Source organism: Pseudocercospora fijiensis (assembly GCF_000340215.1).
Source record: "Pseudocercospora fijiensis CIRAD86 unplaced genomic scaffold MYCFIscaffold_2, whole genome shotgun sequence".
In the NCBI taxonomy this organism is placed as follows: Eukaryota; Fungi; Ascomycota; class Dothideomycetes; order Mycosphaerellales; family Mycosphaerellaceae; genus Pseudocercospora; species Pseudocercospora fijiensis.
The window spans coordinates 6,910,468-6,936,495 of NW_006921533.1; the positions used below are offsets into that span (position 1 = coordinate 6,910,468).

Genomic DNA, 26,028 nt, shown 5'->3' on the forward strand with positions numbered 1-26,028 from the left:
GTAGTAAGGCTATTAATATCGTATCCCTCTACAATTAGCACCTCTAGTATATAAGAAACTACCGAAGAATCGCTTAGATCGGCAAACTATAGCGTCGATAATGCCTATTTAAAGAACTAGGTTAAAATCGCTCGAGGACTCGTATTAGCTATAGGTCTAATATCGACCTATTCTTCCTCTATACTATAATAGCGGATAGGCGTGCTAGCGATACGACCTAAGAAGTGTCTAGTATTAAAGGCTCTTGCTATTTCCTCGCCGAAGAAGATATTAGTTAGATTAGTAGATATAGGGCGCCTTAGAGTCTCGTATTCCTTGCCTTTAACGCTAGGCTTAGCAAACGACGAAGAGGCGGACGAGGGCTAAGCCTTCCTATTCTTCTCTTTCCGATAGATATATACAATAATCTCCGAGTCTAGCTTCTTTAGGTTATCGAGAGATAGGTTACACTTCGGATCTAATAGCTTGCGGTATATTATAGCCTTAGCTTACTAGTCGATAAGAATATAGTTGTCTAGTACGTTAGGACCGTTAATATAGCAATAACCGCCTAGCTATTACGAAGTTAGACACTTATAGTTAGTATAACCTAACCTAAGGTTAATCTATAGCAACTAGTTGCTATCCTTTGCTATCTCTGCAATAAGAGGTCCGGCAACCTCTAACTGCTTCTTAGTCGCTAACTTTGCGCCTATCTTACTAGCTACTACTAGTTTAATAGCAGGCATAATAGCCGCGTGCAGTTTAACGTCTATTCGGACGTTATTCTTAGTCTCTCGTAACTAGATCATCTTCGCCTTAGCCTAGTTATAAGCGCTCTCTTTAGTAAGAAGGACGTTACCCTTCTTATCGAATATCTTCTTTTAATTAACCTTTAATAAGTCCGTCTTCTTATAGCTATTATAGCCGACAACAAGTACTGTTCTATATAGCTCTTTAAGCTTAGGGTCGCACTTAGATACAGCATTCTTAGCCTACCGGAAAGCGTACTAAATCTGCTATAGATTAAAGTATGTCTACGTAATAATAGCAGTCTTTACCTCCTTCGAGCTACTTTATAATAGTATCTACTTAGACTCGAAGCTGTCTCTTAGAGGGTCGTCTTCGTCGCTACATACTTTAAGGAGCTCGTCGTTGGCTTTACCGGCGGAGTCGATATTAGCGGGTACTAGATAGACGGTTTCGGTGCCCTCTACCGTACCGAGGGCTCGTAACGTAGCGGTAGCCTTACTAGAGGCTTTAGTACCGCTATTGCTACTAGTTTTTCTAGTAACAGGCGGTAGGGATATCTCCTTTGCTAGTGCCTTCCTTGTACCCTTATTCGTATAGTCTAAGGTACGCGGAACCGGCAAATTACCTAACTTTAGTATTATTTCTTTACTAACTATCGATTAATAGACGGAAAACCGATTTGCTGCTATTCTCGATAATTCAACGCTATTCTATGCACCTCTACGAATCTATAAGAGCACTAAGGGCGCAAAATACTATAGTATAGGAGGCAATCCGTACTTTCGAAGGTTTCTGGCGCTGCGGAAGAGGATCCGGCGGCGATTCCCAAGGTTTGTGGCACGGACAGTACTTTGTTCATTTTGACCCGATTTTGACCTGTTTGCCCGTATCTTCACATTCGTCTTCCAAACATCCATCGATCGAACGGCCTGCAAGCCTTCATAATGCTGTTCACAACTAGCATGTCCACGGGAAATGCATCGTCAACTTCAGTTGCTACTTCCGGCGCGAGCGAAAGTCAAGAATGCCCACCAAGAGGACAATCATCATGAACTCGCTACGATGTCGAAAGACGCGTCTCTGCAGCCAAAGGGCTCACCGCACGAATCGCGAGAAACGACAGGCCATGTCAGCTTCATAGGGCGATGGTGGGGTCTTCACATCGCTCCAGATGTCCCCGAAGCGCAGTGTCGAGAGCATTTCGCCCTAGAAAGGACACTCCTGGCCTACGTTCGCACAGCGAGTGCTTTCGCGCAAATTGGAGTCACGATCGCTCAGCTGTTCAAGCTGCCGAGAGAGTCCCTACACCTTTCGCCTGCTGTACAGAGGCTAGGCCATGCTCTCGGGCCCACAGCTCAATGCTTTGCCATCGTCACAATGCTAGTTGGAGCTTTCAGGTGCGCGCGCCAGCAAGGCAGGATCGCTCATCATGGAAGGTCGAAGCCTCCCGGGAACATGGCGTGGTTATTGACCGGCCTGCTGCTTGTAGTAAGACCATTCACTGAACCTGCAAACGTGCTTTTGGCTTGCTGATGGAATTGCAGTTCGTGGTCTTGAGTCTGGTTGCAGTCCGTAGTCATTAGCAGTCATTGCTTCAATGTCAGGCTGAGCAGCATTTGAAAGCGCCCAATTCACCAGCTCAAGAAGACTGCCCGGGCGTTCTGCGACTGTTGGAGCTACGAAGTCCCGCGTACCTGGAATTGGCTGTATCACGACGTCATATCGACCGCATCACGACATCTCCAAGAAGTGGCGGCATTGGCTTTCAGTGCAGAGACTTCATCCTCTTGTCAGTATCATCCAGCGACGATCAGACAAGGTCAGTGAGCATGCCTTCCTCCTCTGGTGCATTGCCGCCACATGAGGCATCCGAAGCAGTCCTCCAGACCGGTCTACACCACCTCAGAGAACCTATCGTCGTAACCTTCATCCAAAACATATATGGCGCCCTTCTTGTCTCTTCCGGGAGTCTCTTCTCGATCGTGCTCGGTTCTGGATTTGCTGGGATCCAGGGCGACAACAATCCAGGCATTCAGCGACTCATGCAAGGAATGGCATTTCCATGGGGCCTTGTGATGGTCTACTTCGTTGGCGCAGAACTCTTTACCGGCTACCCAATGTGGTACGCCATGGCAATGCTCGAGCGAAAAGGTAGACCTATGCAATATGTCCGTGGTGCGCTGGCCTCTTGGATCGGCAATCTTCTCGGTGCACTGCTGTTCAGTACTCTATTCACCAAAGCCACGGACGTTCTTGAGAACAATCCTTGGCACTCCGCCATCGTGCGGCAGGTGACCGATGACATTGTCGACATTTCCTGGCACACCGTCTTTGTGCGTTCGATCGGCTGTGGGTGGCTTGTCACTATTGCCATGTTCCTAGGAACACAGAACAAGGACGGAATTTCCAAGGCCCTATGCTTGCACTTTCCTTTCATGATCTCGGCGACAGCGAGATGGCCTCATACTGTAGAGTATATGTATCTTACCAGCGCAGGTATGATACTTGGCGCTCCGCTGAGTATCGGCGGCTTTTTCTGGAAGTGCATGCTACCGGTCACACTTGGCAATATCGTCGGAGGTGGCTTTTTCACTGGCACATATCTTTGGTGGGTGCACGTCGCACTGAATAGGAAGGGGGAGCTCGACGACGATGACGATGGCACGAACCTTCTCGACCAACACGAATAGGCCCTAATATTGAGAAAATCAGGACTCACTGATCCTTCCCTCATTTTGCCAATGGCAGGAGCAAATTCTTATTATGTCGCCGCTACATCAGCCCGCACAGCGCAACAGCTACACCACTTCATGATATCGACATCGACAGCGCCTGCATATCAACAGTCAGGTATCGACACACATTCATCATGGCATCACAACATCTTCAATAAACCGGAGAGCCGACGTCTGCAAACATCAAAACCACCACTATGCATCTTCACGCAAAGGCCTCTTATTTCCCAGTGTCTCGTCGAAAAGACCAGAAATGAAGACGCTCCCAGAAAATTTCACAGAAAAATCGAGCCGAAGGATACCGGGTAACCTACTTCTACCATATCAGCTATCGACACGCGCAGGATCATTTCCCGCCGTTTGCGGTTCGAGATGCGCCGCTGTTCGACCGAAGAGACATTTTTGAAAATTTCTGTGCAGGGAAGACTTTCTCGACAGAGACTATATATTATGGCAGAATAACTTTTTACGACACCTCATGGCTCCCTCTCATCTCCACTCAAATTCAGATTTCATGCCCTCCGACGACGCAGACCGAGTGTGCTCTCTCTACCGCCTCCCTTCCCAATCACATTTACATTCGCGCTCCTCTCTCCTTCGCAGGGGAAGCAAAGGTACGAGTGCCGCACTGTCCTTTCGTTCCTCAATCCATGATCCCATATCTCGCCCATTGCAAGCCTGCCCGTTCCAGTGCTTAGAAATTCTATCCGAACCATTCGCTGATTCAAGACGCGCAAAATTTTCCGGCAAAAGGCTGGGAACTTTCCGAAAACGATCGTTCCGACTTTGGGATATCGCGGAAGCCGTTGCTGCGGAAAGTGCGTATCGTCGTGGTTCTTGTCGGATTTCTTGGAGCTTTTTTGCCATGAATAAATGTGGCCGTGGCTCCGGTTCGTCGAGTTTATCTGTAGACGATGAGATGTCTTGGTCATCGACTTTTCTTGCTCGCTGGCTTTCCGAAATTTCTTCAATAGGCTTCTCGACTTCTCTTCGATATAGCCCTCTTCCAACGGCTTTGTATGAGACGGACGGAGCTTTTTCTGGTGGTGGCATGGCTGCTGGATGTGGACTGTGGTGATCAAAAACTTTTGTGTTGGCTGTCACGGCATCATCCTCCTTCGGCTGAGGTGACTCCAAGTCTGAGGAAAACTCTGAGAGCGAGGCGACCGGCCAGCCAAAGTACGAAATTTTGATATCGCTTTTACAGGCATGAGCAATCAAGTAAATCTGTAGTGCCAGTGGTGAACCGAAAAGCGCTGTCGCCATCGCCGACATTTTCACATTTGATGTAGATTGGTCTCGTTCGGTCTTGTTTTGCGATATTTGCTGCGGAAGGTTATCAAGAACTGGTGACGGGAGCGTAGAATATATTCTCTCTGCTTTCTTTCGCGAGTAATGGTGATGGGTCACTACAAATCTTTGACTTCGGACTCCACAACTGAGGACATACTTACAAGCTTAAATCTGAGGAACGGTTTAGAGCGTGGCATGAGGCGGGCAGGGCTGCGTCCAAGGGATCTCGCGCAACATGGAAAATTATAGCTACGCGTCCGTATGAGATGAGGGAATCACTCGCCTGGCGCCGGTCTGCCTTTAGGTTCGTTCCAAAGGCCTAGAAGTAGCACTTCTGCTAGAGCATTGACAAGAGCCTATGGTAGCGCATTGCAGAGTCCTCAGAGTGAACATATGGCAGCCATGGTTGTGTATCTCTTTCAGGACAGCCTTGAGCCAATCTCGTCGAGCCTTCAGATGAATCTGCTGTCTTGCTCCTGGTTGTTTGACGGCATGATTCAAAGGGAGTAAAGAGCTGAGGATTCCTCCGGGTAATCATACACGCGAATACACACAGCAAGAGAAACGCTCGCGCTCTCGATCTTCTGCTTTGAGGTCTCGCAGACATGCCTGCATCTCAGCCTGAGGTCGCCACCGTGCCTACCGCTGTAGTCTGTCGAAGGACCATCCGCGTAGGCCGCGTGAGGGTGTTGGAGCTTACAGCAGACGCTGCTTCAGGATCTGAATGAATTTTTTTCAGCTCATCGCAAGTGTGTTCAAGAGCACAGAGTGAGAGCGAGTAGTCGGAGCCATCGGCATTCACTTCCCTGCGGAAACCTGAGGCACCAAAAGCTTATTTCTAAATGTAGCTCACAGACACCGAAAGTCCGATCTTGGTCGACATTGTCAAGCTCACTGGTTGGAGGAGAAGGCAGTTCTTCCGACACAGGTGCCATCTGAGAATCAGGCTGCAGCAATATCGCCGCAAACGATCGGCGTTCGACATTTCAAAGGTCCGTTGAGGTGGTTGAAAGTGGTGGACCTGATTCAGCCTCAGCGGAGATATATGTTCACCCTTCAACTCATCCTCTCTTTCATCTCATAACTATCACGAAAGCACTGTCGCAGTCCTCTAACTCCACGAGTCATAGGGAAGAACAATCGAGTTCGGTATTTCGCGCAAGACGCGTCAGGAACGCAGCATCATGGCCCCCTTATTCTCACGAACCTCCAGAGCTCTCCCATACTTGACTGGGGCAGCAGTAATTGGTACTGCAGGAACAATATACTTGTCAACGCAGCGGCGTCCTCTCCTACTAGACTCAGCACAGAATGCACCCACCAAAACGCTTGCATTTCCTAAGACTATGCTCTTCAGCCAAGAGCTGACAGTGCTCAAAAGCGAGCAGATCAACCACGATACCAAGAAGATTACATTCTCTCTGCCTGGAGGTGATGGAGAGGTTTCAGGCGTGCCGACCGGAGGTAGGGTTATGCACCTGGTTGTAGCGAAACTTTGGCTGATAAGCACGCAGCGGCTGTATTGACACAGCATACGCCGACAGGGAAGTGGTTTCCAGTCCTTCGACCGTACACACCAATCTCAGACCCGGAGGAACGTGGCGCTCTCCAGCTACTCGTGAAGCAGTATCCTAATGGACGAGCTTCCTCGCATATGCATTCGTTGGCACCCGGCCAGATCTTGAGAATTCGTGGTCCAATACCAGGCTACTCCTACACTCCATCGCAAACGCCGGTCGATCTTCTGTTCGTAGCCGGGGGTGCTGGGATTACCCCAATATACAGCCTCGCGAAAGGAGTGCTCAGCGGTGCAGATGATCAAACAAGAATTCAGCTACTTTGGGGTGTGAATGGTACAAGAGATATAGTACTCCAGAAAGAGCTTGAACAGCTGGAGAAGCAATATCCGGGGAGACTGCAGGTGACTTACTGCGTTTCTGGGCCAGAGGGTAGACCTGAAGCGCCTAGCCTCGGAGACGAGCAGAAATACAAGAAAGGATACATCAATCAGAGTGTGCTTCAAGAAGCCATCGCTCGCTGCGAAAAGGGCAGCTTCGGAGATGCCAAAGGCACAAAGGTCTTCCTCTGCGGGCCGCCGACAATGGAAAACGCGATTGCTGGGAGTGGTGGTGTCCTTGGTCAACTCGGCATCTCTAAGAAGCAGATACACAAGTTTTGAGCGACCAATTCCTGGCGTTGTAAGGAATACCTGGGGCGCTGGTAGCCTTCTATATCCAGTTTCAGCAGTGCGGAACGAGGGCGGCACAGCACGCACCGGGACGATCAAGCGAGTTTAACTAGCACGCAGAAGGTCAGGCACCGCTGTTTGCTGTAGACCTTCTCTGCTCATACTGCACAGCTCAGCCTTTTCACGGAAGACTGTAGGCAGGCAGGCAAGCAAGCAACTATCGCTTCTCACAGCTCAGCAGTCACTCTTCGACTCAGCAACGTATGCTGCGTCACTCGAGTGAGAATACGTGCAGAATGACGTCTCGCCGTTGCACATGTACACTGACAGCTCCGAATGTGGACCTTGTTCCTGACCGGCCTGGGCTCGATTTCCAAATATCAGCGTAGATCTCTCGTTGGCTCTTGTCCGGAGTCATGGAGAAGCCTATCCGAGGCTTTCGCTAATCGTACTGCAAGATACATCGTGGGGCCTTCATCGTGAAGGCGGGGTAGCTCAACGCAATAAGTCTGGACTCTGCATCCGGAACGGATCGTGGCAAGCTGTATACCGTTCATCGTCCAAGCCGTTTCCAAGAGAGATTGTTTCAAGCGTTCACATTTACAGAATTCCACTTAAGCAACGATGGTTCTTCAAGTCTACCTCGATCCCTGCACCGTTAATTCGCGGAAGGTGCTCGCTGGGCTGGACCTCATAGGATTGCCATATGACTTCCATCACATCGATTACTTCAAAAGCGAGCAGAAAAGCGAGTCGTTCATGAAAATCAACCCGCATGCCACTGTACCCGCGGCGACCGATGGCGACTTGACCCTCACCGAGTCCAACGCGATCCTCATGTATGGTGCCGATGTTGCGAAGAACAGCGCTGCGTATCCTACTGATCTCAAGCTTCGCGCTGACGCAAACCGCTGGCTTCTCTGGGAAGCCTCAGTCTGGTTTCAGACCAACTACGTGTACCTGGTCGAATACGTAGTCAAGCCACTGCTTGGAGCTCAGCCTGACCAAAACATCATCGCCAAGGAAGCACCCAAGTGGCACAAAGCCGCTGCAATCCTAGATGCGCGCCTTAAAGAGACTGGCAAATGGATCCTTCCCGGTGCAGAGCCGTCGATTGTCGACATTTCCGTCGCATCTCCAGTGCACTTGTACGAGGCTCAACAGCTTCCACTAGAGCAGTACAGCGGCATCAAGAATTGGCTGAAGGAGCTCGAGAAGCTCCCAGCCTGGCAGAAGACCCAAGGAGCTGTCGACAAGGCACTCCTCCCAAACAAGTCATCTGAGGTTCGTGCAGAATTTGCCTACACCAAAGACCTGGGTGATAAGCTTACGGAATTATACTTTTATGAAGACTCAAAAAGCGTAGGCATCCACGAGCCTGGCGACGACACCCACACGATGTCTGTGAAAAGTGCGTGGGGCAAGGATTGGGATGTGGATATCAATGGCTTCGCATTGAAAGACTTCCAGCCTTCGTACAACCACTCGTGGGAAGATGAAGAAAAGGTCCGGACGGAATTCTATCCCGAAGTCGTCGAATTTTTGAAAAAGGAGCTTGGAGCTAAGCGGGTACTTGTTTTCGATCATACCATTCGCACCCGCCGCAACCAGAACAAAAAGTTAACCCAGGAAAATAATACTTCTCAACGCGCTCCCGTTCGCCTCGTTCATTGTGATTACACCGCCGAAAGCGCCCCGACTCGCGTCCGTCAACTCCTCCCCGAAGAAGCAGACCACCTCCTCGCCCGTCGCACCGCTTTCATCAACGTCTGGAAACCTCTTGGCCCCGTCAAAGAAAACCCTCTCGCCATGTGTGACGTGGCGTCCGCTCCGCCCGAAGATTTCTTCAAGTTGTATCTCAGATATCGGGATCGTACGGGTGAGAATTATGTCATGAGGCATTCGGATCGGCATCAGTGGTATTATTTCCCCGATATGGAAGATACGCAGAGTATTTTGCTGAAAACTTATGATTCTGATACTACCAAGGCGCAGTATGTGGGCCATACGGCTTTTGATGATCCGACTTCTGCGAAGGATGCGCCGATTAGGGAGAGTTGTGAGATTAGGACGATTTGTTTCTTTTAGGTTGTGAGTCGTATCGGTCGTGTTTGCGCTTGAGCGGTGTGTGTATATGATATCAACGTTACTGAATGCCTTATTTTGTGCTCTCTTGCGATCGGGTTTAGCATTGCATTGCATCTCGCCGCTTTTAATGTGACCTTGCGATGGCTCTACTTGTTGCGCATGCCCCCTGACTTGGTCCGTAAAAGCAGGTGAGGGTGGGCAAGATGTCGCCAACAAAAGCCGTAATCATTATCAGGGGAGTTCAAAGTAGCGGTAAGAGCAGACTCGTCTCGTTCAAATACAATTCGTCTCATCACCATCGGTACCCAAATAGGCAATTTTACCATACTCAACCCTTGTCTCTGAGATGCAGACTTCCTCAAAGCTGAACGAGGCGGTCTTATGCAATGATCATTTCATGCGATATCTAGTCGCCTACATGCTGCATGACCTTCGATCTTCTTCACTTCGATTGAGCAAGCACCCAGGCAATTCCCTGCAACAGGTTTGACACGTATTCCTGACCCTCGGGAATCGCTGGAATGATCCAAAAGTAGTGCGGCATGCCCTTGTAATGATCGTGCTTGACCGGAACACCGGCCTCCTTCAGTGCCTCCTCCATGATGTAGGCGTCGTCGCGAAGAGGGTCGAATTCGCAGGAGGTGAGATAGGTGGGTGGATACTTTGCATGATTGTCGGTAGCGAGGATAGTGAACACGTTAGGATCATTCGGATCGGCCTTCGGTCCAAGGTGCCTGAGAAAGATCAATGTCAGCAAATGCAGTCAGCGGAGGCAGGATGAGAAATTTCTTACTCGAAGAAGATTTCCATGCTCTTCTTATCGATGATTGGAGTGCCTTCCTTGTTTTCCTCGTAAGACTTGTGCTTGGACTTGTACTTCTCGGGAATGCTATCCCAGTGCGTAGTTGCAGGTACCATGGCGACTATGCCCTTGATGCTGTCTTTCAATTCCGGATCTTGGACAACTTGGTTGGCAATTTGGAAAGCGAGAGCGCCGCCTGCGGAACCACCAGCAGTGTAGAACTTGTTGGGATCGCCACCGAATGATGAGGCGTTGGCATGAGCCTAGTAGCTAGTTAATAATCACATTTCTCACGAAGCCCGAGCAGAGAAATCTACCCATTTGTACACCTTCATGCTATCCTCGAGCTGCGTTGGCCATTGGAACTCTGGAGCGAGTCTGTAGTCAATATTGACCACGGCAGAATTGGTGTGCTCAGAAACCAAGCCGCAAATGAGGTGATCGGAGTCGAGATCTCCGGTCATGTAGCCACCCTCGTGTGTCCATATTGCTGTTGGGAAAGGCCCACTCTTGGCCTTGGGAGTGTAGATCCTGTACTTGATTCCATCGACATCGCCTTCCTTAACGTCAACAGCCTCTGTGAAAGGAGGCATCATTGGCGTGAGAGCTTGCATAAGACCATCGACCATGCCTCTGATCTCTGCTGGTGAGCCATGGAGGATAGCACGACCTCCAGAGGCTGCCTCCCAATCTTTCCAGCTTTGAGCGTAGTCACCACCCATTTTGAATGACGGTCATGAATTAGTTGTGGATTAATTGTTGGCAAGTTGCTATGGACTACTGTCTGTCCGGAGATCTCCGATTTAGAATCAGGTCAAATAAATGTGAGCGCGCGTGGGTGTTGGGCTTTTATCACAGCCAGAATTTATTCAGCCCGTGCTCAACATGAGAGCTGGCGTCGGTCTCGACCGAGGAAGCTGTAGAGCTTCAACCCTTCTTCGGTATAGCCCCGCAAGCTGGTGATGCTGACTCGTTCTCCGCGTTGTTCTTGGCGCCCAGCTGTCATAAGCGGGCCATCTGAATTGCCAGCGGATTACCTACTTTCTCTTGTATTCGGTTTGATGGTCTGACAGGAGCTGACATCTTCTTCGGTATAGCCGTGAAACTTGGTGGGGCTGACTCGCTCTCGGCATTGTTCTTGGTGCCCGGTTGTCATAAACGGGCCATCTGGATGGCCAGTGGAACGCTTCCTCTTGTTTTCGCTTTGATGGCCTGACAGGAGGAGCTAATGCCTGCAGTAGCGGGATGCATTGGCTTAAACTTCGTTGGCCTACACAAGTCCAATTCCAAAAAGTATGGCTTTCGGATAGTAGAGACGTTTCGTTAATCCTTGCCCGAGCTATCGACTATTTCGACAAGATAGCACTCGAGCAGCTGTAGACACATGAGAGTCTGGTTTTCATCAAATGTGAAAATGATGTGCTGGGCGGCAGGCAGACGCTGTGCCGAGAAGCGTGGAGCATTCATACTGATCCTGGTGTGTACGGCTGGCCGGGCTCATATACCTCATATGGACTTCAGCTCTAATTTTACTCGTGGTGTTCTACTCGTCCTACGAGCTGAGGGAACTAGACGTCGCAGAGATGGGAGTGGTTGTCAGAGATCATTCGAATTTTTCCCATTTGAGGACTGCCCGTGTTTTCGTTCCATCCTGAGACCAGTCAGTGATTTCAAAGGTTCCACTGAAAGCCGCGGCGGAAGCATGGCTCACCTCGAGCAGCATGTCCTGCTTGGGCTCCAGGAACAAGAACGTTTTTCCATCCTCGTCCACGAGCGTTACCTTGCGTTCTTCGATCCCACCCATTCTGCTCGGATCAGTGCTGACCTCCACCCTTGTCTGCCAGTATAGCTGGCCTTCGTCATTCCTGTACAGCTTCATGTAGCCGCAATACATTGAGAGACCTCGAGCAACATGTGCCACCTCCTGATCTGGTGCAGTCATCCATGGCTTGCCGGATGGAAGCGGGCCCATGCGGTCAGGCCTCGCCAGATGTGCAGCTACCCATCCTTGCGGGGATATGGACAGACGGCCCAGAGGAGTCTCTCCGTGCGGTTTCGCAACCAATCTTCGGTGTGATGCGTCGACCACGAACATCTCGTAGGAAATGTTCTCCCAGCAGCCGATCAGGAGGTCTCGATATTGGTCCCAGACTTCAGTCATGTTGCGCTCTATTGTGTATGGTTCGAAGGCTTAGAAGAAGAGATGAGGCGGGTGTCGCGATAGTCCAAATAGCGGTTCCTTGGCACGGTCGTCCGGGTGCCTTCATCCATGACGCCAAGATGTTGGCTGGCAGGTGCGATGCCCAACTGGAAACATCGACCGTCACGCTATCTGGGGAAATATCGATGCCTCCCACAACATCACATACGGTGGCAGCCCTTCGGCCTCCTCCATCCAAACCTAAGAAACAGTAGCTGCCATGACTGCAGCTGTACTGTTCTTTTCCGGAAGGTTGAGAATGCCAAGAACTGGAGGAACCCCACTAACATTTTACTAGTAATTCAGCCAATTCGTCCTCTTCTTGCGCTATATAGCACTAAACACTAAAAAATACATATTGTTAGTATAGCCGTTGAATATACAGTCCGAGGTATTGTTATTAGTGTTATTCTAGCTCTTTTACGCCGTCCGCGCCTTTTCTATATCCCTACCTACCTATACTACTCGCTTCGCTAAAGAATATTTCGATAGCAGTTATAAGATAGTTAATATCGTCTTAAAGACAGGCGCGAGCTAGTCGACCGTATATCGTTAGAAGTTCTACTATAACTAGTTTAGTAAGGTATTCTTACTATTCGAGCGGTTTAAATCGAGTCGTAAGAGGAAAATAACGAAGGAGATAGAAATCTACCTACTTAAGTACTTATCTAAGCGGCTAGAGGCTTATCTCGAGGAGATATGTCTCGTACTATTCGATCGCTTCGAGATTAAGCTAGATCCGTCTACGGTATAGCGTTATTTATATAGAGTTAGATAGATACGGAAGACCGCTTAGAAGGTCGCAAAGGAGCGCAATACGCTAGCAAGAGCCGCCTAGTATACTAGGAGTTAGAGATAGCCTGTCGATAAGTTAGTATTTATCGATAAGACGGCTTCTAATAAGAAGTCTAGATACCGCAAGTTTAGATAGTCTCCGAAGGGCATTAATTGCTACGACTATTAGTATACGTAGCGGCAAGAACGAATGTTAGTACTTCTAGCACTAACAATCTATAGATACTTGCCCTATACCCTCTATATCTAAGGCGCTATTAATTAAGTTACGTTTAACGACTAGATCGAGAACAAAGTACTACTACTACTTAGTAAGAATATAATTATTATAATAGATAACGCTTTAATCTACTATAGCGAGAAGGTTAAGTCGATAATCCGGTTAGCTAGACATACTCTTAAGTACTTACCGCTATACTCTCCTAACTTAAATCCTATCGAATAGACCTTCGTACTACTTAAGAAATAGCTTAAGAAGAACAAAGATCTTATAGCTAACTTCGAGAGCTTCTAAGACTTCCTTATATAGGCTCTAGACTATATTAGAAAGATAGATATAATAGGGTTGTTTAAGTATAGCGAATATAACGTATACGGCTTTACGGAGGTTAAGCTAGAGGAAAGCTAGCTTACTAGCGATTTCGACTCGCTTTAAATCTAACTACTATAATATCGATAATATGTCTTAGTATTTTTAAAATACTAAGATAATATATATCTAAAGCTCCGCTATTAATTTTATATATATAACTAGTATAGTATTAGTGCAACAAAATTAATAAGGTGTTAGTACGTACTGCTAAGCTTTATATATCTCCTCCGCTTTTACCTCCGAGAATGCCGCCGGAAAGCATTCTCGAAGCAACGACGATAATAGAGGCATATATAACGGAGCGAATAGTAAGCCCTTAAATTCGCAATCTATATACAAACGCCTAACTAATTTGAACTTACGAGATCGGCCGTTACTCTATTATAAATGTCGTTATTACCTTACTCTCTCTTAGCTAGTTTCTCCTTCTAAAAGCGCTTTAGACAGTTACGCAACGTGCCTAAGTTACCCTTATAGAAGCTAAGCTCCTTCTACTCGCGTATAGGAAGTTAATATAACTAATTATAGTTATATCGTTTAGTTATAAAGTGCGCTTCTATCTTTAAGAGCTATTCCTTGTCTTCTACCTCCTTCTATTTATACTATATCGCTACCTATATAAAGAACTGTCTAAGTAGACTTCTCGGCGGTATATTAAGTTGCTAAGTAACCTACTTCGGAACAGGAGAGTCTTATTGTATAGGCTAAGCTTCTTAAGCGGCAGTAGCAACGCCTAGCTTCTAATTAACTAAATTAAACATAGTCTATATTAGATTAGCATAATCTATAGGCGGCGGCGGCGGTAGATAAACTGCTAGCGTAGAGCGTACCCTTACTAGTATCTATACTTGAAATAGCTCCTTTGTAGTAGTAAGAAGACTATAAGGTTTACAAGATTGTATCTTCTCTTTATATAGCTATATCTTAGCGAATATACTATATAGCGGCTTCTTAAGAGTTATACCCTCTTGCTTTATAGCAAGTGCGTAAGACTATAGCTTTATAGCCTCGCTATAGAACTAGTAATAATAGCGTTTAATATCTAGTAGTCCTTTAGGCCTATAGTAGTAACTATTATAATTCTCGCAGCTAGAGAGCGTATATATATAATTAGTAAGAAGCTTAGTCGTATAATTGCCTTGCTTCTATTCTTTAGCGATAAAGGCGAGACTATCGATAGTCTGCTAGTCGTATTACGAAGGCAGGTATAGGTATAGGCTAGGTAGGAGGCCCTAGCCTCCTATAGTATATACTTCTCTAAGCCTAGATAGACTTAGAATAATTATCTACTTTATAATATACGATATATAACAAAATAGTAGCTTCGCTTCGAGCACTAGCGTAAAATACGCACTAACCGTCTCTAAACGGACTATCCGAACTACGGTTTACTATTCCCCTCTCTAAGGCGAAAGTCCTCCGCGCCGAAGGAGAGTCCTAACGAACTACTCTAATACTACTTTCTATACTATTAAACGCCGCAGCTATACTATAAGAAAGAGGCTATAATTTAGTACGAAAATATATAAGACCTACTAGCGAATCGGTACGGAAATTAACGATAGACCTAGCCTAGCGCCGCGGCGCGCTTTACGCTCCCTCTATTAATACCCTTACTTACTAAGGGTAGGAACGACATTTCGGGTTAGTAGGAGCTAGGCACCTAACCCTCCTAACTTCCCTTTTTAGGTATAAGGATATAGAAGGTTCCGACTACTCTTACGGCAGCTACTACGTCTATACCTACGGTTAATATTAAGACGGTGCCCTATTCTGTTTCTTAGCGAATAATATCTACGTCTTAATATAGGAGCTTATAGTATTAAAGGACTAGGAATCTCCGAACGATCCGCCGCCTATAGCCTAGGAGGATTGTACTCTTCCCGAACTAAAGGAAGATAGATACTACCTAGTTTATATAGCGTATATACTATTAGCCTTCTTAAAACTAAGGTCGTGTCTAAATAAGCTATTCGAGAAGGATCTTAGATATAGAGTTATCGCTATTACCGAGTAGTACGAGGATCCGGAGGAGGCTAAACCTCTACGTCGCCTAAGGTTATAATCCCGTATTCTAGATACAAATAGAGACGCGACTCCGAAGCCTTAGATACGCGCTAAGATTATTAGTTCGTAGGTTAACGACAACTCCCTATCGCTTTCCGCTATACGATAAGTATATCGTCTAACTTCGTACTAGTCGGATAGCCTATACTTCGCTTAGTAGCTAGTAGAATACCTTAAGTCTACCGACGGGAATCCGGCTATAGGCGAGAATTAGCTACGTCGCCGCAAGGTTTATATCCCTCTACGACTAGAGAAGTAGGGCGTCCGCCGCTTAATCGAAGAAGAGAGCTTAGGGTAAGCTAAGCCTAATAGACGTAGGGAGTCCTTTAAAATTAACCCGCTAACGGGTAACGTTTTTAAGAACTTCGGTACCTTTCGTAAAGACGACCCGCCTCCTAAGCCTCGCGAGAGCTTATTAATCTCGGTATCTAGCAGTTCGGTACTTAGCTTACTACCGGATTCCTAGCTAGAAGGAGAAGATATATTAGGTAAGTAGGCTCTAGGATCTATAGTACCGGCGAACGGTATAGCCGGCGCTAAACAGCGAGATAAAATTAGATAAATAAAGTCCTAGGTAGCTTAGTAGCTAGCCGAGCAACGTACTAAGGCAGATAATAATCGAGCTACGGATCGTATATGCCTATAGAGGGCACTAGACGAATAGCGCGAGGCTTACGAGATCGAGATATAGGCCTAAATCTAATAAGCGTTTAACGAAGGCCGTAAGGAGGCTATAAGAGCTAAGAACAAAAGCAGAGATAAGGGTATAGAAGCTAGTAGAGTACTACCTCCGATAGCCTTAGAATAGCGCTATACTATCGATATAAATAGCATCCCTAAATTGTTCCTTATCGACGAATAGCGACGTTAAAGGAGGAATACTAAGTCTACTAGGTACTTTAACGACGAGGTTACCGCTAATAACAACGCTACTACTAATACTAATGCTAGAAATAATAGGAATAATAATACCTCGGTTAGAGAGTTAGAGCCTAAGGCATCGACAAAGCGGACTTAGTATACTACGAGAGCCCCCTTCCGTACTTAGAACTTCTACCTCTCTACGTACCTATCGAATATACAGTTGCTATTACACTTCCACTAGCGAGCAGTAAGGGGCTCAAAAGTGCAATAGTTACCGGCATAGAATAGCAGGTACAGCGGCAGCGATATATTTAGGCAGTTTTAAGGCATAGCGATAGGCGTTTAGTGCATACAGTTTAAGCGAGAAAACGAGATAATACAGCATTAGAATACGGCATTAGAATACAGCATTTACAGCATTAGTAACAGCATTAATAGTAACAGTATATTGAACATTATTTAGCATTAGCATCTTATAGTAATAGTATCGACCGGGCGTACGTATCGCCTTGCAGTATTATTTATAGAAGACACGAATACAGCTTTAATAGTACACGTATATATTAGAATTTCCCCTACCGAAAGCACGAGACATATAGGAAGCCCTATATTAGCGTAGACAGCGGCTTTACGCAAGCGGAAATCACCTACCGAGCCTACCCGTATTCGGTAGTAGTATACCGAGGAGCCCGATATATCGAGAACAACCCGCTCCGATAGGAGGCTTAAGTAGGTTACATATACCCGAGGAAGGCAGAAACAGGTAGAACTATATTAAAGGCACGTAGAAGGTCGTACGGAAGAAGCGTGCTAGTTAGGATCTTAAGAGCCCGGAATTAGCTAAGAAGATTGCCAACTTCAAAGGATTTTATAGTTAGGGTAATCCTACGGAAATACCTTATCGAACGAGTAGTAAGAGAGATTAGAACGAAGAGGACATTAAGCGGACTATCTATCGATAAAGCCTAATATTAAAAGCATTAAAGGTCTTATCTAGAACCTTAGTAAGCTCTCTATTACTATAGAAACAGGCCGGCGGAAAGGAGTAGATTTATAGCGACAAGGAGGTTAATAGAATTCTCCTAGGGCTTAATCTATATCGCTAATCTCGTAGTATAGGGCATATCAAGTTTCGATAGGTCTATAGAACAGTACGAAATCACTATAAGTACCTACGCAGTTGCGATAAGAAGAAGTAGGAGTAGGAATTTTAGAAGCGTTAGCGATTAGTACGGTAGAGATTACTCTCGGAGGGTTATATAGGACAACTAAAGGAAGCACTCGGGGACCTCGTAGGTACTAGAAAATTCCTATTATACTAGTATAAAGAGCTAAGTAAAAGGGGGCGTCCGTAATTACTACGGTCTTATCCCTTATCTAGAAGTAGCTCTCGGCGTTCTTCTAGGTCTTACGCTAATACTAAGACATATATACCGCCGTATTCGCTACCTAACTCTCCCTAGAGACAAGGTAGCAGACCTCCTTCTTTATCCGGATTATTAACATTATCGTTACGCTTATTAATACTATTACTACTAAGAAGTCTACTAGTTCCTCCGCTACTAGTACTAAATATAGCGACCGGCGTAGCTAACTTAGAGCTAGTTAGTATGTTTATCGGCGAAGAAGTTAAGGGTAACGTAGAGCGTTAGTAGGATCGATTTAAGCGGCAATAGGATTAGGTTAATAGTAGAGCTAACCTAGTCCGGTAGTATAAAGACTTTAATATATAGATAAAGGGCGAGGTAGCACGATAGGTCAATATAGAACTAAAGGACCTAGTATAGAGACCTTACGTTAATAACGCTACGGCGGTTACTATATAGACTATTAAGGACAGGTTCTTTGCGAAATAGTTAAACGTAGCATCGTTAGCTAATAACTCCGTCGAGACTATCGAAGCACTTACGGAAGTAGTATAGAAGAAAGATAAAGACCTAAGGGAATATTATTATCGTTATACGGTCCTACTCCGCTAGGCAAACGGCAAAGATAATAATACCGCTACTAGTGCTAAGCGTACTGTTCTTACTATCGCTATTAAGGGTTTCGTTAATAGCCTTGTAGATAAAAAGCTCCGTACCGAGATGCAGCGTAAGAAGCAGTCTACCCTAAAGGCGATATTAGCGGAGGCGGAGGCGGCTTTGCGCCTTATTAAGGATAAGGAGAAGGCTAAGAAGGAATAGAGGGAGCATAAATACATAGAAGTGCTAAAGGAGGCAGCTATATATTAGTCGGTTAGCAAGTAGTTACTATATAACCTTAATCAACGCTTAAAGAAGTACTAAGATGCTATAGAGCCTTATAATGCTAATACTAATATAGTATAGTCGACTCTGCCGGAAGCTAAGGATTAGTAGGGCTACCTATATTAATATAGCAATAGCTACTATTACTACGCCTTACCTTTACCGACACCTTCTTAATAGCGCTCCCTATATACACTACCGAGGAATTAGGCCCCGCTGCTACTATAATAGCAAGCTTAGCAACTAGGGTATTAATAAGGACCTCCGTAGTAGCAGCGCTAGGGTTTCTAGTTACGCGCTCTACGCAACAATATAGGACTAGGTTATAGCGAGAACAACCTAATACTAGAATACTATTATACGGCTATACGCCGTAGCCGTAAGCGTAATAGAGACATCGACCTAACCCGGTCCTAGAATAGCTATATTAATAGCATAATCTAGTACCGATATAAGTTTAATAATCTACTATACTACGGGTGTAGCTAGCGTAGACACCTTAAGCGTAACAATGTCTATACGGAAGATTAGCGACTAATACTATAGGAGAGTAGGTTCCTTATATATCTTATATAAGAACAACGAGAGGACTTCTTTACTAAGAATCTAAGTGCTAACTAAGGCGAGGGCAATCGAGGTAGATATAGTAGCGGTTATAGTAATAATCGTAGGGGTTATAGCTTATATAGAGGCGGCTATAGAGGTTATAGTAGCGATCGAGATTATAATAGAATACCTCCTCCTAGGCCTCCGCTACTAAGCGATCGACTATTAAACGACGCGCGGAATAGTAACGCGCTATCGGCGGATACTTATTACATCGAAGTGTTACTAAACTAGGATAGCACGAAGATACTAGAAGAGCTACTTACCGCTATTACTATTATTAAGAAGAGTTAGAGCTAAGACGTCGATACGAATAAAGCCGAAGGATATAGCAATAGGGAGCCTACCGAGCCTACTAGCAATACGAACAAGAGAGTTTACTATAATAAGGAGGGCAACGGAGATACCGATATACTAAATATCCTAACTATACGAGTTATTAAGCCTATAAAGGTACGTATCTCGAAGGTCGACAAAGGCGCTAAGCCTATAAAGCCTATTAACGGCCTCTTTAACGAACTACCGATTAAGGTAAAGAAGGTCCTTAGTAACCTAGAGATCCGCTTACTAATCCTATAGCTTATATAGTAGTTACCGTTCTTCCGTAACCGGTATAAGTACCTCTTCTCGCAACTACGCTTCCGCAAAGTAGGTAAGCGTAAGGCTAAGAAGGCCGAAGAGGAAGATATAGCGGAGATAATAGAATTAGCCGAGAATAACAGCATTACGGTTACGGAGTTATACGAGATAGTACTACCCGAGACCGTTATAATAGAGGTAATAAAGGCTGTCTAGTTATTAACTATAGCCGCTACCGGCCTCGGTAAAGGAATGCCTATAGTTACCGCGGAAGATATAATAAAGGAGTACTAGGTTAGCCTAAGTGCTACGATTAACGGTAATAGCAATAGTATTACTATATAGGTATAGGCAAGTATTAGTAGCTAGCGCTAGCGGGACTTAAAGACTAAGGCCTACTTATTACCTATTAAGATCTATAATGCTACGAGAGGAAGGGAGGTATAAGTGCCTCGTACCTAGTATATTACGGACTAAGGATTAGATTTAAACGTTATCTACCTATACCTCCGTAAAGGTATAAAGCTATAGCTCTATTCGGTTAAGCTCCTTAGCTTTCCGTTACTTAATATAAAGGTCGCCGACGGAGGCTTAGTTAGTATTATATACTTCTCGACCTTCTATATCGATATTAGAGGCGTTCGGAGGGATATATAGGCGATCTACTACCCTAAGGAACGTAGCAACCTCTTACTTATTCTCGGTTTAGCGTTCCTAGACTAAGTTAACACTATTCTACGTATTAAAGATAGAGCTATAGAAGTTAGAGATACTAGTATTAGGAAGTAGGTCGTCCGTATTAAGATAATACTAAAGTATAGCGACCTACCGAAGTTTATAATAGACATTTAGGACTTAATAAGTCTAGGAGAAGTAAAGGAAATAGAAGAGCGTAGTAGCGATAAGGAGGAAGAGGATAATATAGATATAGAAGAGCTAAACCGTAATTTAGAAGAGATAGACCTTAGTAATATAAAGGTAACTAGTAGGAAGGGCTAGGCTTTTTACTAAGTCCTTAGTATAATAAGAAAAGGCTTAGCACTAATATAAATACTAACTATAGCGTCGACGTTAATAGCGCCGAGCTACGATAGAAGGAGAGCTTTAGAGAAACACTAGGGCTAGAGTTAGGGTTAGGGTTAGGGTTAGGGTTAGGGTTATATCCTAAGGTAGATAATAGCATTTCTTAAAGAATTAGGCTATTTAGAGCATATAAGGTCTCGGAGGCAAAAGGCGATTACGTAAGCGACAACTCTAACCCTAACCCTTACCCTAAGCGATACTACGACGTTTCCGAAGGAACCTACCGCTATAGTACCGAGTACTTCTACTTCCGATATTAGCTAGTAGAAACGATCGATAATTATATAGTTTAAAGTAATAGTATCGGTATCGAAACTTCTATCTATAAGTATCCTATTACTCGCTAAGTCGAACGCCGAGAAATCGATATAAGTAAGAACCTCGTAGAACTAGAGGAATAGATTAGTATAAAGGAGATTAAGCTTAGCTCTTTAATACCTAAATCGGATATACTAGAAGTCCTTTAAGTCTTATAGACCTATCGCGACCTAGAGGTACTTAGATAAAGAGATCTCGGACCTACTATAGACCTAATATAGTACCGTACGATCTTAAAAGAAGGTACGTAGGTCTTCTGCGCTAAGCTAAAGCGAATAAGCGCGGATAAGGAATAGTAGCTAATTAAGTATACTATAGAAGGTCTTAAGAACGGCCTCTTCGAGAGTATAGTAACGGCTAACGAAGAGATTAGTAAGTAGAATACTAACTACGTTATCGTTGCTAAACTAGGCAAACTATACCTACGCCTTACATTTAATTATTATTATATATAGGAGCAAGAGAGCGGCGAATAGATATAGCTAATAAAAAAGAGCTAAGAGTTCCTTAGTAACCCGACCTATAGATACTTCTCGAAGTTTAATATTAAAGACGTATACTAGACAATATCGATTTACCCTACTAATAGGCATCTCCTAGCATTCTATATACCTACAATCGGACAACTGCAACCTATACGTATACTAATAGGCGCAAGGTCTTCGAGCTTTACTATAAACGAATACGGTAACGTAGTATTCGGAACAATACCTCTACTAGACCCGGAGCCCTCGCTTATCGCTATCGATACAATAGTCGGCTTAGACTAGGAATAGTAGCTGCCTTATATAACCGTTTATATCGACGATATCTTACTAGCGTACCGAGACTAGAGTACCTAGTAGCCCTTTATTCGAGATTACCTCTTCCTTCGCTTAGTATTCGTAAAGATAAAGCTATCCTTCTAGAAAGTGCATATTAGCTTTAACGAGTTAGAGATGCTTAGAGATATATATAAATCGGATAGACGCAAGGCATTAAAACTAGCAAGAGTATAGAAGATCCTCGACTAGCTAGTGCCGTAGAACGCCTATAACGTACGAAGGTTTAACGGTATTGTTAATACTACGCGCGAATACGTTAAGAATATAGGAGAGGTTATAATACCTATTCGGCGGCTAATAAGCGATAACCTAGAAGATTGGTAATAGAACGAGGCTACTTAACTAAGCTTTAACCTAGTAAAGAAACAGGTAGCATCCGTAGTAGAATAGTATAGATATAACCTAACACTACCGTATAAGATGTACTTAGATGCTTCTACTAAGGGTATAGGCTGCTTTATCCGATAGAGGTAGGAGGTTACTTACAATAGCAAGACAACTAGCAAATAGGTACCTATCCTATACGATACCTATCTCTTTAGCAAGACCGAACGCAACTACGGTACCTATAAGCGAGAACTAAAGTTAATCGTTTATTTTATCGGCAAACATACCTATATATTCTAAGGACCTATTACTTCTATTATCTATACGGACTATAAGCCTATTACTAGCTTTATTAACGCTTAAGCAGATAGGATCTACGTACGCTAGCAAGACACCCTTCGATAGTACAATATCCGTATCGAGTATATCGAAGGCCCTCGTAACGTAGTAGTAGATGCGCTATCTCGTACGATCTTCGAAGACGACAATAAACAGGACCTTAATACTAAGACTATCGAACTAAGGAAGGAGTTAGACGTATATAACAATAATAACTTATAGATATAGAAAGATAGTAAAGGAGGCTTTAACGAGACGTTAAATAAACTTTTCGGTAGGGGAGAGAGATACGAGAAATATGTACTTAGCAGCATTGAATTAGTAAGCAAGAACAATACTGCGTACGAGGAGGTTAATACTAATAATACACGAGTTGTCGTAACCTATAGGACCTGCAATACTCGTATTAAAGGCGACAAATGCGATACCTACGGCAACGCTATCAATCGACAACTAGGGCCTATATATTTCTAGCAACTATAGCCTTATAGCTTCCTTTCTTAATAGTATATCCTTAGCAACAACATCGAATACAAGGGCCTTATATTCAATACTACTAAATAGTTTATAATAATGCGGAAAGCAGAGATTTATCGTAACTTCGAGACCGCCGCTAAGATTATAAACGCTAACAACCCTGCTAAATAGAAGCTACTTAGCCGCACGGTACGCGGGTTACGATAGCAACCGGCGATCTAGAATAAATACCGAGAGGCTATTGCGGAATAAGGCAACTACCTAAAGTTTAAAGCAAACCCTAGGCTACTAGAATCTCTTCTAGGCACTAGTAATCGTAAACTTGTAAAGGTATTACTAACTAATCGAATATAGGGCATTAGGTTTAAAGGATATAAGGCCGATAGGATAAGGGAATATTAGGGTTTAAATCTGCTTAGCAAGGCACTTATACGCGTAAGAAGTCGGCTAAGGAAGGAACAAGAGGAGGAAATAGTAATAGGGCTAACTAACAATATTAGTGTCGAAGAACTACTACTATAGATACCCTTTAGTAAACCTAAACGATTAACCGAGGGAACAATAATAAAGGTACCTATCCTAGACTACCTAGAGATCGGGCACGAGATTCTTTGTATCTATAAGAACGGCGATCCGAGTTAGACATGCTATAATCCCTACTATAACTACCCTTATTACAAGGCGCCGAATCTTATACCGGGGAGGCTATTAGATAAGGACTTGGCGCTTACTAAGCAATAGTACGGCGACATTGTAAGATATTACAAATATTAGTAGATCCCTTAAATCTAGACTAAGGCCGTCTATAGGAGCTTTAAGACTATTGCCGCTAGCTATCGATATAATATAGTAATAGGCATCCTATAGAGATATATCGTTACGGATCGGATTAATAAGCGACGAATCCTAGTACTATACTTGTTACTATACGAGATTGTGCTATTACTACAAAAGCTATACGATGAAGCAGGACACTTCAATAAGCGCATCGTTTACTAGAAGCTTATTAACCGAGTGTTCTAGCTAGGCATATATAGCGACATTATTAAATACGTTAAAGGCTGCTTCTATTGCGCTCTTTAGAGACTAGCTAACCTAATATACCTATATAAGGTCTTCTATACTCTATACCCTAGTAAAGTCGTCGAGATTAATCTAATAGGACCGTTTCCGCCTAAGCGTATTAGAGTTAGCAGGAAACCGTATCGATATTTGCTTATAGTCGCTAATGTCTTCTTACGCTTCGGCGAAGTGAAGCTATTAGAAGATAAGGAGACCGAGACTGTATACACAGCACTAGATAAGGTCTTTAACGCTTCTACGGACCCTATAGTAGCATTCTATAATCCCGGTACTAAGTTTGCAATAGTAATAGAGCACCTTCGATAGGATAGGGGCATCTACGCAATGCTAGGGCCTATAGGAAGTAAGCGACTTACTAGCTCTATAGAAATATTAAACCGAGTTATTCGTCGATCACTTAAGCGTAACAATAATAGTTACCTAATAGACCTAAATAGACACCCGATTAAGCAACTTAGCGGCTAGGTTACTAATGCTATTAAGGCAATAAGGCATGCTAATTATAGGCACATCGAGGGTATCGGATATTTACCTACGGAGATTAAGTTAGGCCTCCGACCGGAAGAGCTTAGTAACAAGGCCGATCTCTATCCTTCCGTACGACGATAGGAATTAATTAACGCATTAGAAGGCGTTAAAGAAGCTAATATAGCAATAGTTGATTTGATTAATAATAAGCCCGAAATCGACGTTAACGCTACTACTACGAGTTAGTAGCTAAAGGTGCTATATACTAGCCTCTTTAATATACTAGAACACCTTACAACCCGGTATCGCGTATACTCGGAAGTGCGCCGCCGTAGCAAGGTAGTATTAGCTAAGCGCATTAGACGTCTTTATCGGTCTATAAACACACATCCTATAATTGGGCCTAGTAATCTTGTCCTTCTTAAGAATTAGTCAATCCGTTAAAAGAGTTAGCAACTATCCTAGACTAGCCTCTTCCGCGTTAAACAATTAAGCGATAATATAGACAATGCTTTCGAGCTACAAACTGTTAATAGAACCAAGTCACTATAGGGCCTATATTATTATAAGCATTTGTAGAAGTTTACGCCTAGAAGTAGACATCTAGTAAAATAGCAGATCGATATACTAGAAGGGCTTCTATAGCCGCGTATACTATACCTAAAGAAGGCTACGAAGAAGGTAGAAGTACATTACCGATTCAACCTACGTAATAATACTTAGTAACTAACGATCGAGCGATACCTCCGAGACCTCCGTAATAGTTACCTATTACCTATATCGACCGACCTTCCTAGCGTACGACTTTACGCGCTCCGCAACTTATTACCTACACTCGCTTACTAAGCATTAATATAAGAGTATAGACATATAGATTAACTTAGAGTTATAGTTAGAGATATAGATTAGATATAGTAACTAGTATATTACTAGCGTAAGAGACTAATTTGTATAATATTCTAGGGACTAATTAGCATATAAATAATCTTCTTTTATATAATCCACCGTTATAACGGGTAGGATATTAGACAAGGCAATAGCGACACTATATCGCAGGCTCTACGACTTATAGTTAGGGGAGTAGTTAGAGAGTTAGAGCCTAAGGCATCGACAAAGCGGACTTAGCATACTACGAGAGCCCCCTTCCGTACTTAGAACTTCTACCTCTCTACGTACCTATCGAATATATAGTTACTATTACACTTCTACTACCTCCGCTAGCGTTAATAACGACAATACTAGATACGATAAGCTAGAGGTATTAGTAGGAAAACTAGTAGAGGTAATATAGTCTAACAACGCCGCCTTAGCGGCCCTAC

At 44.3% G+C, this 26,028-nt stretch overlaps 8 protein-coding genes across 8 annotated transcripts; 5 read left to right on the forward strand and 3 right to left on the reverse strand.

The window, feature by feature from the left end:
* Nucleotides 1-1,611: 1,611 nt before the first annotated feature.
* MYCFIDRAFT_210617 (uncharacterized protein) lies at nucleotides 1,612-2,368 on the forward strand. Its single transcript, XM_007925762.1, has 2 exons — nucleotides 1,612-2,220; nucleotides 2,277-2,368. Exons 1-2 carry the CDS (start codon nucleotides 1,708-1,710, stop codon nucleotides 2,313-2,315), a joined length of 552 nt encoding a protein of 183 aa, XP_007923953.1. The 5' UTR covers nucleotides 1,612-1,707; the 3' UTR covers nucleotides 2,316-2,368.
* Nucleotides 2,369-2,561: 193 nt separating this feature from the next.
* MYCFIDRAFT_151814 (uncharacterized protein) lies at nucleotides 2,562-3,940 on the forward strand (the record flags this gene model as incomplete). Its single annotated transcript, XM_007925763.1, has 1 exon — nucleotides 2,562-3,940. One exon carries the CDS (start codon nucleotides 2,562-2,564, stop codon nucleotides 3,420-3,422), a length of 861 nt encoding a protein of 286 aa, XP_007923954.1. The 3' UTR covers nucleotides 3,423-3,940.
* On the forward strand, nucleotides 3,226-3,940 carry MYCFIDRAFT_210618 (uncharacterized protein). The gene has a single exon (XM_007925764.1). The coding sequence runs from the start codon at nucleotides 3,474-3,476 to the stop codon at nucleotides 3,774-3,776; it is 303 nt and encodes a 100-aa protein (XP_007923955.1). The 5' UTR covers nucleotides 3,226-3,473; the 3' UTR covers nucleotides 3,777-3,940.
* On the reverse strand, nucleotides 3,934-5,888 carry MYCFIDRAFT_172497 (uncharacterized protein; the record flags this gene model as incomplete). The annotated part of the gene is made up of 11 exons (XM_007925765.1): nucleotides 3,934-3,965; nucleotides 3,997-4,062; nucleotides 4,097-4,890; nucleotides 4,922-5,054; nucleotides 5,093-5,274; nucleotides 5,313-5,356; nucleotides 5,395-5,576; nucleotides 5,614-5,695; nucleotides 5,730-5,781; nucleotides 5,814-5,820; nucleotides 5,852-5,888. The coding sequence occupies 11 exons, from the start codon at nucleotides 5,886-5,888 to the stop codon at nucleotides 3,934-3,936; spliced, it is 1,611 nt and encodes a 536-aa protein (XP_007923956.1).
* A 56-nt stretch (nucleotides 5,889-5,944) lies between these two features.
* Nucleotides 5,945-6,939, forward strand: MYCFIDRAFT_30315 (uncharacterized protein; the record flags this gene model as incomplete). The annotated part of the gene is made up of 2 exons (XM_007924185.1): nucleotides 5,945-6,224; nucleotides 6,275-6,939. 2 exons carry the CDS (start codon nucleotides 5,945-5,947, stop codon nucleotides 6,937-6,939), a joined length of 945 nt encoding a protein of 314 aa, XP_007922376.1.
* An 846-nt stretch (nucleotides 6,940-7,785) lies between these two features.
* MYCFIDRAFT_133216 (uncharacterized protein) lies at nucleotides 7,786-9,036 on the forward strand (the record flags this gene model as incomplete). Its single annotated transcript, XM_007925766.1, has 1 exon — nucleotides 7,786-9,036. The coding sequence occupies one exon, from the start codon at nucleotides 7,786-7,788 to the stop codon at nucleotides 9,034-9,036; it is 1,251 nt and encodes a 416-aa protein (XP_007923957.1).
* Nucleotides 9,037-9,384: 348 nt separating this feature from the next.
* MYCFIDRAFT_49459 (uncharacterized protein) lies at nucleotides 9,385-10,632 on the reverse strand. The gene is made up of 3 exons (XM_007924352.1): nucleotides 10,156-10,632; nucleotides 9,830-10,101; nucleotides 9,385-9,770 (listed from the first exon to the last, which is right to left on the reverse strand). The coding sequence occupies exons 1-3, from the start codon at nucleotides 10,558-10,560 to the stop codon at nucleotides 9,479-9,481; spliced, it is 969 nt and encodes a 322-aa protein (XP_007922543.1). The 5' UTR covers nucleotides 10,561-10,632; the 3' UTR covers nucleotides 9,385-9,478.
* Nucleotides 10,633-11,441: 809 nt separating this feature from the next.
* On the reverse strand, nucleotides 11,442-11,999 carry MYCFIDRAFT_77372 (uncharacterized protein; the record flags this gene model as incomplete). Its single annotated transcript, XM_007924582.1, has 1 exon — nucleotides 11,442-11,999. One exon carries the CDS (start codon nucleotides 11,997-11,999, stop codon nucleotides 11,442-11,444), a length of 558 nt encoding a protein of 185 aa, XP_007922773.1.
* Between the last annotated feature and the right edge of the window lie 14,029 nt (nucleotides 12,000-26,028).

What these genes read in the sequence shown, in the direction of transcription:
- MYCFIDRAFT_210617 (XM_007925762.1), top strand. Translation starts at nt 1,708, where the DNA reads ATGCATCGTCAACTTCAGTTGCTACTTCCGGCGCGAGCGAAAGTCAAG. An exon ending in TGACCGGCCTGCTGCTTGTA is followed by an intron (nt 2,221 to 2,276) that starts GTAAGACCATTC and finishes ATGGAATTGCAG; the next exon opens with TTCGTGGTCTTGAGTCTGGT.
- MYCFIDRAFT_210618 (XM_007925764.1), top strand. Translation starts at nt 3,474, where the DNA reads ATGGCAGGAGCAAATTCTTATTATGTCGCCGCTACATCAGCCCGCACA.
- MYCFIDRAFT_49459 (XM_007924352.1), bottom strand. Translation starts at nt 10,560, where the DNA reads ATGGGTGGTGACTACGCTCAAAGCTGGAAAGATTGGGAGGCAGCCTCT. An exon ending in GCATGAAGGTGTACAAATGG is followed by an intron (nt 10,102 to 10,155) that starts GTAGATTTCTCT and finishes ACTAGCTACTAG; the next exon opens with GCTCATGCCAACGCCTCATC. An exon ending in AGCATGGAAATCTTCTTCGA is followed by an intron (nt 9,771 to 9,829) that starts GTAAGAAATTTC and finishes GATCTTTCTCAG; the next exon opens with GCACCTTGGACCGAAGGCCG.